This window comes from Mixophyes fleayi, chromosome 2 (genome assembly GCF_038048845.1).
Source record: "Mixophyes fleayi isolate aMixFle1 chromosome 2, aMixFle1.hap1, whole genome shotgun sequence".
NCBI classification, from domain to species: domain Eukaryota; kingdom Metazoa; phylum Chordata; class Amphibia; order Anura; family Limnodynastidae; genus Mixophyes; species Mixophyes fleayi.
Window position 1 is genome coordinate 59,706,388 of NC_134403.1, and position 10,971 is coordinate 59,717,358.

General features: G+C 44.7%; 1 protein-coding gene across 2 annotated transcripts in view; it reads left to right on the forward strand.

Moving 5' to 3' along the window:
• INTS6 (integrator complex subunit 6) overlaps positions 1-4,602 on the forward strand; it is a 37,724-nt gene extending 33,122 nt beyond the window's left edge. For both annotated transcript variants that reach the window (XM_075199068.1, XM_075199069.1), the window contains exons 15-18: positions 320-551; positions 2,243-2,602; positions 2,696-2,789; positions 3,938-4,602. In XM_075199068.1, coding sequence (XP_075055169.1) covers positions 320-551; positions 2,243-2,602; positions 2,696-2,789; positions 3,938-4,031 — 780 coding nt within the window. In that variant the 3' untranslated portion in view covers positions 4,032-4,602. The remainder of the gene's footprint in view (positions 1-319; positions 552-2,242; positions 2,603-2,695; positions 2,790-3,937) is intronic.
• The last annotated feature ends 6,369 nt before the right edge of the window (positions 4,603-10,971 follow it).

The following is a 10,971-nucleotide window of genomic DNA, read 5'->3' on the forward strand; positions in this document are numbered from 1 at the left end:
TCCGGGATGCATTAAATGTGTTCTCCCAGAAGAATGTACAATGATTTATGTATAATGAGAGACTGAGTTAATGGGGTTGGAAAGGGTAGAGATTTGATTGCTGTAACGAACCTATAGTTGTCTATTTGAGATATAAATTGAAGTAATTTATGACCTAGAATTTATTTGAGAATCCATTTTATTTATGTTTTGGCTTCTTCTAGGTAATCTGCTGAACTGTTCAGTTTTATAGTCTATACTTTGTATAAAGCCCTAACTCATTCATTTTAAATCTCCCATTCCTGTACTAAGAATCCCATGTTGTGTTTTTCCCACCCAGGGGATGATGATCGATGAAGCTGATGAGTTTGTGTCGGGTCACCAGAACAAGCACAAACGTCCAGGAGAGCCCAACATGCTGGGGATCCCAAAAAGGAGGCGCTGTATGTCGCCTTTGCTGCGAAGCCGACCTCTGTCTCCGATCACAAACAATCACATAGGAGGGAAAGGTCCCCCGTCTCCTGTAACACAAGCTCCTCCAGACTTGCCAAAAACAGACGGTGTACCTAAATGTATGCATCTGATCTTATAGTCTGTTTTTACCTTTTCGCACAATTTTCAGAAATAATTGTCACTTCAGTTTTTGGGGGTTTTTTTCAATTAAAAAAAACAAAACTGATGTCAGATGTATTTAGTTAAATAGCACCTTGCAAAAATATCCACATGATAGTGTATTGCTGGTGTGGGCATCCTGAAGACCTCTAGTTCTTGTGGAACGGTGTCCCAGGATATCTTCCCAGCCATAAGCCCAATGCATGCTGGAAGTTGTAATTTCGCAGTGGCTGATAGGCCACAGGTTGCCTGCTTCTAGAGTGCTGCATAATGAATCATTTTCTACATGGTGAACTATAAGCCTATGGCCTACTGGAGTCTGCTGAATATATTTAACTCTCCTCGTAGCGGCTGATAGTGTGGTATTGGCTAAACGATTACACAAGGACTTGTTTAGTTTGCAAAAAGCATCCATCCCTGAATATTTGAGGCAGCAAAACACTGTTTCCCTGCCTCAATGAAGTTGCTTGTTTATAATGCCTCCATTGTTTCTGATGCACATTTGATGTATTCTGATGTTCGTAAACTGATACTGCTTTTCCTTGTGTACATGCTTTTATTAAGTTAGCCTGTTTAATTATGTTAACCAGGAAATGGCTGAAGTAACTTGGTTTCTATATTAAAGCAAAGATATATGTTGGTGATTTTTTCTGATTGTTTCTAGGCAACGAACAGATTAGATCATGAGGGTTTTTTTTGTTTGTTTTTATTGCATTTTTCTGCGCCTCAACTTTAGGTTTTAAAGATTTTTCTATAAAAGAAAGTGATCTGACAGGGCAGAAATAACAGCTGACTCCTCCTGATTGGAGGAGAGATGTGGTGGTCCTCATGTGCTGCATCTTCTAGACCAGTGTTTTCCAGACCCTGTCCTTCAGAGCCTTAACAGTGCATGTTTTCCAGGTGACTAGTGAAATAAATATACCCCCTGTGGATTTGTTACAATGTGTCAGTCGGTAATGAATACACCTGTGCTCCAACAAGGTGATATGGAAAACATGCTTTTATGGTTGCCTGGGAACTGGGTCTGGGAAACACTGTTCTAGTGCATACGTTTCTCTATGGCCAGTAGCATTGCAATTAACACGTGGACAGTACTGAATAGAGAGAACAGCGGGCGTCCCAGAGCAGAGGAAAGTGGGTGGGTTTTTTAGGTTTAAATGTTAAAGGGGTGTCCTTAAAATGTTAGAAGATTAATTTATTTTCAGAGTGCTTAGTCTGTTATGCAAATCGCCAACCTCGAAGCATGCAGGAAGATTAACAAAGATATGACTAGGTACTCTAGAGCTGTGATTTTAGTATTTGACACTTTTTTTTTTTTTTTTTTTTTTTTTTTTTTTAAACGTATGCAAGTCAGACACATGTACTTTTCAGAGTGATCTTACTATAGCTCCTAAACAATCCTCACTCCCTCATTCCTCCCAAGGCAGTAATTGTACTTTTTTCAGGAACACTGCAAAAGACTGCCACCTTTTCTGTAAATGCTGATATGCAGTGTAGTCACCTCTGTGGGGCAAATCTATATAATTTGAGACTACCCAACTACTCCATACTCCTCTCACTAAACAGTCAGTTCTGCGAAAGACACATTGATGCCCCAGTGATAGTGTGTTTAATATGCATTCTACACTAATTATAATGGTTTATATTTTAGACCCTGGATTAAATAACAATATTTTGGTGGACGATGCTGTAGAAAATCATGTTGAGGACCAAATCTCCACAGAGCTGTTCATGGATAATTTAGAGGAATATGAGACTTTGTCCCACGTTTCCTTGAACTCTCTGGAGAGTGCGGACTCCACGGAAGATGACGACACTGGTTTTGGTTCAAATAACTCTGATCTATTTATTGACAATCCAAACGAGTCTGGAGACTTAGGAAATTGCTTTGGAAGTGACGCAGTTGCGTTTTCTCACAAAATGAGACGGTTACGACCATGCCGGAGCTATGAGGAGGTAAACACTGAGCTGAGAACAAGAATATTGAAGGAGATCCGGAAGCCTGGAAGGAGTAAGTATGGATATGACTTAAGATTAAAATTTTGGTAACTTCAGTCAGTCTTGTGTTGGGTACCAGTTTATAATTTTTGTTTTTTTATTTCAGAGTACGAGATGATCTTTGCTTTGTTAAAAGATGTCCAAGGTAATCTACAAACACGACTGGTCTTCTTGCAGAATATTATCAAAGAAGCAGCGAGGTAGGTAGTGCCAGTGTTCATTTTATGATGCTACTTTGGAAAGCTTTAAGTGTGACTAGTAAGACATTATAGCACCCTAATTATACTGTGAGTTTTCTTGGAGGTAGAGCCATTTGATTTACAAGACATTGCTCCTCACACAGTAATAAATAAATGCCGCTTTGCAGGAAGGTCTGTTTTTAACTCTCATAACTCCAGCTCTTTGGTGTATCCAAAATGGCTGCTACAAATGAAGTGAGTTTACCCTTGTATGTTGGTTTAACTGACCGTTTACTTAATATAAATACAGAATCCATAGCTTCAGTGAAACGTGTAATGTTAAAGGATTTAGGATTAAAGGATTTTTCACCTTTAGCAAGTTGCAGGTAGATAAATGAATGGCTAAACACACCGCTTTCTCTTTGTATTAAAGAGCGCTGAAAATGAATCCACACTATGCAGGGCAAGCTATGTTTATACTTCTAGGTACAGTCCATAGAGCAGGTTTGTCGAGATTATACCCATATCTCATAAAGACAAAGGTGAAAGACACATAATGGAGGTCCTTACCACGGAGGACCCTCACTTTTCTGTTGAACTAGCCAGTTTAGACATGTTTACTTTAGAAAAGAGGCGTCTGAGCTGATAAGTTTAATATGTACAAATACATTAAGGGTCAGTACATAGAACTTTCATGGGCACTTTATACCCCAAGGACTGTACACAGGACATTCGGTCACCCCCTAAGGTTAGAGGAGAGGAAGTTTCACAACCAGTAAAGGAAAGGGTTCTTTACAGTAAGGGCAGTCAAGATATGGAATTCACTTCCAGGGAAGGTTGTGATGGCAGATTCAATTGAAAGGGTTAGACAAATTTTTAGCGGAAAAGAAAATCCAGGGTTACAATCATTAATTAAAATGAAGGCTAGTAGTGGGTCCAGGGAGAAATGGTACTGCAATATTGGGTCAGAAGAGATTTTACCAGATGGAAACAGATTGGCGGTTGCTTCATCCGGATAAATTTAAAATATGAGGGAACGCGGGAGATCCAAAATAGGTTGAAATATGTTTCTATAAATTGAGGTGGAAAAACCTCCTCCACAAAATAGAATTTGTATAATACTGTTTGTCACTATTCCTAATGGTAATTTCATGCTTTTGTCTGTGCAGGTTTAAAAAGCGAATGTTAATAGAACAGTTAGAAGGTTTTCTAGAAGAAATTCACAAGAGATCTAACCAGGTCAACCACTTCAACAGCTGTTAAATGGACCCTCTGTTGCCTGAGGAGCAAACTGTGTACATCTGGAAGGGCACTGGCTGTGGCCAAAGAGTCTATAACATCTGAACACTGACCGGACACTTCTATTTATTTTTATATTTTTTTCACGTGCAGTGTATCAAATCCATATGATGCCTTTAACAGACAGTTTTTGCATTATTTTTTTTGTTCTGATTCCAGTGGTCACTGACCTGGTATGCTGATTTTTCTCAGGTTCCACAGTGTACTCTTAGCTTCACATTTAAGTTGATCACTGGCTATGATCAGTGTATTTGCCAAAACCTTAATGTTCCACAACTAATTTTATAACCCCAGAAGTCTGAGCTGTCCGCATCGGCCGTGCACGCTTTCCTTGAAGAGACCGTTTTTACATGTGATCCTAAGTTTGTAATGCAAACATAACTATACAGAAGCACATATGTTGAACAGGATAATATTTTGTACATAATTTTGAATATATTATTGTAAGTTGTACAGGTGTATTTTCAGAACTATTTAAAAAGAGGCACTTTTGTTATTCCACCAATAAAAAAGCTCTATTTTAATACTTGTAAAATTATATTTGAGTTCTTTTTTTTATAAATATTTGATGCTATGATGCTGAATTTTAAGATTTAGAATCAAATGTTGCAAATATAATCATTTTATGCTGCTTAATGTTCGTTTGAATTCAGATATATGATTTATATTTCTTTCCTACTATTGGGGGGCACTGCAGGAAACTAGTAGGTGGACTAGGAGTTTAGACACGTAAGATAACTTGTTTAAAATATGGTCCTCCCTCATCCCTGGAAGCAACCTCAGTTTTTAGTTAAAGCGCTAGGTGGTAGGGCTTGTGTATGGGCTGCTGTCCATATACATTTATTAGGTGTTTTTTTTGTTTTGTTTTTACACGCTAGTTAGTGTCATTGCAGGCACACCCACTGAGTGAATAGGACAGGAGGGGAAGAGACAGCTGATAGCTACTAACTGTAAAGTTTGGAGGTGGACATTATGGCGGCAGTTCTAGGGGGCTGATACTGCACCTCCCTGGCATGGTCGGTGGGCTTTCCCTTACGGAAGCAGCCATTTCCCTACACTAGTGATGCGCTACCTAATGGAGCTTCTCTGCTCAGGCTGAGTACTTTCTGTGCTGTCTGGTACCAACTTTCGTCTCAACTGTCGAAATCCATAGCCAAACTCGCGAGGGTGACGTCATGGTTCACAGACGCAGGTGATCGTTCTTCCTAATATGCACCGTACTCTCAGCCTCTACATCCAGTCAGTTGAACCTCTCAGGCTGACGCAGGCTTGGCAGGGGCATTCCTCTTTCCTAGAATGCCTGCTTACTGTTTCCCAGGGGATTTCCAGTAAACGCTTGGTTCCTGACTCCTTTCAGGCCCCTAACCCGGATTCTGACTATTGTTCTATGGAAGATATGATGAGTTGCTTCTAGAATCTGAGGGTGAGGAGGCCTGCAGCCCAGAGGACACCACCACACAGTGTGGATAATCTAATTCTGGGTGTTAGACATATGTTTTCGCAGACTCTGAGGCTGGGGATCTATCTGCTTTCTCTTTACTTCCCATAGCCTCAGCTTTTGGAAATTGTATCTAATGCCTGTGCAGAAGCCCAATATGGTGGTGCCCCCAGGGTAGATACTCTGGTAGCTCACCTCACCACTACCACGGCCTGTTTCGCTCCATAATCCAACGGACAAGAAATGTGACTTTTCCGCTCTGCTTATGTGGCGGCGGGTAGTCTGTTTTGGCCCAACATTGACAATTGACCAAGGGCCTCCAGGACAATCTGCCTAGAGCAGATCTTCTCAGGTTGGCAGAACAAATCCAGGAGGCCTCAGACTACGTAGGTCAGGCATCTCTTGATGCGGTGTCTGTCACTTCCAGACTTTCGCACCTCTTGTGGTTCGGCCTGCCTTGTGGCTGCATTCTCTTAGTAGGCAGATGCAGACTTAAAAGGTAACTTAGAATTCTTGCCTTTTGATGAACTCACACTGTTTGATTCCGAGCTGGAGCAGATTTTTCAGGTGGCTACTGAGGGTAAGAGCACCTTATCAGCTCTGCTAGAACGAAATGGGCACTCAGTTCTAATTCCTTTTGGCAGACCTAGGACTGCTCCCTCCAGAAGGCAGTCCCCTTCGTCCAGAGGGACACACCATAGAGGCCAGGGCACAGGTAGATGTGGGACCGCCAAACTGAGTGACAAAGCTGCAGCATGACTGGTTCTCCCACTTTGCCATTGTGGAGGCCCGCTTTCTTGGCTTTCAGGACCAATGGTTGGCATCGAACATCCAAGTCCTTCATCAGCTCGGTGCAACAAATGTGTTTTTTGGGTCGACTCTTCAACACTGATCCAGAGGATTCTTTAACTTCTGCACAAAACCCGGTTTGTGCTGGTGACGAGACAACTGTCTTCTGTGTTAAAGCCAGTGCCCTTTGCACAGTTCCACTCAACCTTTTCAGAGGGAGATTCTCCAGAAATGGTCCAGAACCCCACTGCATTTGGACAGGCAGATCTTTAGACTGCCTGGCACCACGTGCCTCTGTCTCATTGTGGTTAGCCAGAGCAAATCTGGAAAAAGGACAGTCCTTCCGCACATGGACCCTGGTCACCAGACACCAGTCTGTCCAGCTGGGTCGCGGTTATCTGCCACACGGGAGGCTACACTGCCCATTAATGTGCTGGAACTCAGGGTGGTTCAGAGCTTTGCTTCAGGGGCAGCAGTTTCTGACAAAGTCCCCTGGAGACCCAATCAAACAATGTCGTGGCTTACCTGAACAATCGGGGAGAACATGCAGCGCCATGGTGATGCCAGAGACTGCTTGGATTATCTCCTGGGCAGAACACCACGTTCTGGTAAAACTGTTTCAGATTCGTAAACCAGCTTCAGAGTTCAGCCTGGGGAATGGTCCCTTCATGAGGAAGTCTCTGCCCTTCTGGTACAGTGCCGCTGGGGCCAGCCAGAGATTTACCTCATGACATCCTAACTAAACTTCCACGTTCCTCTCTACTGCACGAAGTCCAGTGACCTGAAAACAGAGTACACAGATACCATGACAATTCCTTTGCACTTCAGGCTAAAGGAACGCGTCCCCATCATTCTGGTGGCTCTAGATTGGCCAGGCGTGGTTCCTCCCTTTTGATTGCCTCTTCGTCCAGACCTTCTGGTTCAGTCTTCTTCATTGCCGCTCCTTAGATCGTCTGACGGCATAGCTGAAACCATAACTCTCCGGACCAGAGGGTTCTCGTCTGGTGTGGTAAGGACCATGATCAGGGCGAGGAAGCCTTCCTCCTCTGTCATTTATTATTGGGTTTGCTCGGCGGGTGTCAGAGTTGGGAGCACTGCTGCAATCCCCCTTTTTGGTGTTTTTCACTGATAGTGGTGCTCTGCACTAATCTCTCCTTTGTACCAAAGGTGGTCTCCAGGTTCCATTTGAATCGGGAAATTACCGTGCCTACATTCTGTCCTAAGTCTTCGGATGAGACTTTACCTCTGGACATGGTTCGGGCCCTTCGGTGCTATGTCAATCACGCGGGTACTATCTAAGACAAATGACCTCTTCATTCTATATGACACTCACAGACAATGTTGGTCTGCGTCCAAGCAGATCATTGCTTGCTGGATTATATCCATTCATTCGTTCGTGTGCCAGTGGGGCTGAAGGCTCATTCCACCAGGGCTGTTGGGGCTTTTTGAGCAGCAAGTCAATGTGCTTCAGCTGAGCAACTCTGCTGGGCAGTGATGTAGTTGCCTGTCCATAATTTCTTGAAATTCTGTAAGTTGCAGGGCTTTGCTTTTCTTCTGGTGCTGGCTTCGTCCACAAGGTGTTGCGCAGAGCTGTTCCAGAGCAATCCCTTCCTTAGGGGCTGCTTTGGTATGTTGCCAATTCTAGAAGTGCCCCCCAATGATAGGTAATCGAAAAGTGTTTTTTCTCTTTCATCCGGTCTGGGGGACACTGCTTACCATGGGGGTTGTGGAGGGGAGCTTGGGAGTTGGCACCTAACTAGTTAACTTTAGTACTGCTGCCAGACCCCTCCCCTCTACAATCCCCCTGCCTCTTCCTGTCCAGTTTTTTTTTAGGTGCCCTGGAGTTGGGGCAGTGTTTTAGTGCTTAGTGTAAATTTAATAGATTTACTTTTATTTTATTTGAATTTTCTATGTTTTTTCTTTCAGCAGTGGCAGCGCTGGAGTGTGTTCTACTATAGAGAACACACTCACAGCAGGACAGCGCAGGCATTCCTCTGCCAGATGAGCGCCAGCGGCGCTCACTGGCATAGAATTGGAGAGATAAGAGTGTGCCTGATTGAAGAGTGACAAGCGGTCTCACGGACCGCTGTCACTCCTCCAGCCTCCCCGATAACCGGCGCTGCCATTACAGGCAGAGAGTGCCGGTTATCGGCAACTGACAGACGCCTGCGGCCATTTTAAAAAAAAAATTAAACTGTCGGCGCTACGGAGAAGGAGAAAAGGGGGCTATACCACGATTCCCCCCTCATACATAGGAGGTGGGCGTCGGGTAGCTATCGCTGCGGAGACCTCTGTCCTAGAGGTCTCCACTACTCTGCCACGCTTGGAGCCTTTAAAACAGGTTCCATTTAATTTTTGCTATAGCTGCAAAGCAGCAGTTACTGAAGGGGGGGAGCTACAGCATAGAGTTCCCCCCTCCTTCCAGAGACAGATGGTCTTTCCCAGCCTTCTGGCGCCAAGAGAAGCCCGGGAAGAGTGAACAGAACGGAGGGAGCAGGCACAGGACAAACTGCTGTTGGACTTCTCCCCTTTTTGTGGCCTATGGGCTAAGTATCACCTTTATTTGAACACTTATCTAATGTTTTAATAACTGGGCTAGTAGGATTTACATTATAGTCTCCTACTGGTTTATATATATTGGTGGTGTTAATTATTACAAGTACAACTTTTATATAAAGATCAGTTGATTACTTGTTTTTATATCTGTTCCTCCACATACATATATATATATATTTTTTTTTTATTTTTTTTTCTTGCTCTCTCTATCTATCTCTCTCCATTCCCTCTCTGTTACTCAGCTAGAGTCATATTTTACTCTGTGTTTGGTGTGCCTTCCTTTATAAGAATGACAGATAAGGGAAATGGCCCCATAGCTAAATACTTCACATGCTCAAAGTGTCATGTAAAATTACCGTGTGGCCAGAAGGACCCTTTGGCGCTCTGCTCTGCATGCGAAGCAGGGGTTCCCACTGCGCATACCCATCAGCTTTCAGTCCCACCGACGGAGGAACCGGCCTGGGCGGCCTCCCTGACACAGTCGGTTTCCTCCTTAGCTCAGATGGTTTTTCAGTCAAATCAGTTATCTACTGTAGCAACTTCGGTGGCTAATAATGCTAACCCACAGTCAGACCTCCCAGCTTCCTCAGGTTCCAGTGCAGCGGGTTTGCCAGGACCTTCCTCATTGCAGCCTGACCCGGCCCCTGTTCTTACAGACCCGGCATGGTCTACAGCTTTTTTAAAGGGCTTGAACAAGCTTAACCAGTTGCTTGATACCGCGAATACCCCGCCTGCTAAAAGGAGACCTAGATCAGTAAATCCCCTTATGGTCCTATCAGACTCTGAGGAAGATGGGGAAATTTATTCGGATCCTGACCAATTACTCCAATTGGAACAGGAAGACAATCCCAAAAACCAATTTGTTAATGATTTGGTTTTAGCGGTTAGACAGGCGTTGGACCTCCCAGAGCCGGAGGATCTTACCCCCAGAGACAAGACTCTTTAAGAAGGTTAAGAGAAAGGCCAGCCATTTTCCCCCTTCTGCTGAGCTTAGGGTTATTGCTGAAGGGGCATGGAAGCAGCCTAAGAGAAGGTTTTCTATTCCTAGGAGATTCTCCTCCCTGTATCCCTTACAGGAGGAAGAGGTGGTTCGCTGGGAGACTATTCCCAAGGTAGATATCCCTATTGCCCGCTTGGCAAAGCATACCTTACTCCCAGCTCCTGGTTCAGCGTCCCTTCCGGACGCCAATGACCGCAAGGTTGAATCCCAGCTAAAATCCATTTTTGCGGCTGCGGGTTCTTCTTTCAGACCTACATTTGCCTCAGCTTGGGTGGCTAGAGCCATGGAAGCATGGGCAGACCAGCTGGCAGAGGCCTTACAGGACTCAGAACTTCTTCCCCTGCATTTGAAGGAGGCTTCCGGGTACCTTTATGAGGCAGCCCAGAACTCAGCGGCGGTTTCCTCTTCCATTCAGGCGGCCTCTATTTCTGCAAGAAGAACGCTATGGCTGAAATCCTGGGAGGGTGATGCGGAATCAAAAGGGTCCGTTGAATCTATTCCGTTCTCTGCAGCAGGTTTGTTTGGCCCGGAATTAGATACCCTTATTTCACAGGCAACGGGGGGCAAAAGCACTTCCTTGCCAGTATATTCGTATAGGAGCCGCAACCCACGGGGCAGCTCTTTCCGTCAGCCCTTTCGGGGGACCTCCTCTCATAGGGGACAGTCCTTTTAGAGGCAGACAATCTAATTCTCGAGGCTCCTCCACTAGGGGGAGATCCTTGTTTGCATCTAAGCGCCAGGCCTCCAAGACCCAGGAGAAGCCTGTGTCCTGACGACCACCCTGTACCACAGGGGGCACCAGTGGGGGGATGTCTGTCTCTCTGTTTTGGGAACAGTGGGCAGAGTCTTCCCAAGATCCTTGGATCCGGGATATTATTTCAGAAGGGTACAGGATAGACCTGTTGGGCCCGGCCCCGCAGTGTTACTTTCAGACCCCGTTACCCCAGGATCCATTAAGACAGGCTATACAGGATTGTGTCGCTTCTCTTCTGCTTCAGAAGGTCATCTGCAGAGTTCCAGATTGCCAGAAAGGGCGGGGGTTCTATTCCAACCTGTTCCTAGTCAAGAAGCCGGACGGCTCCTTTCGTCCCATCCTAAACTTAAAGGGCCTCAATGTTCAC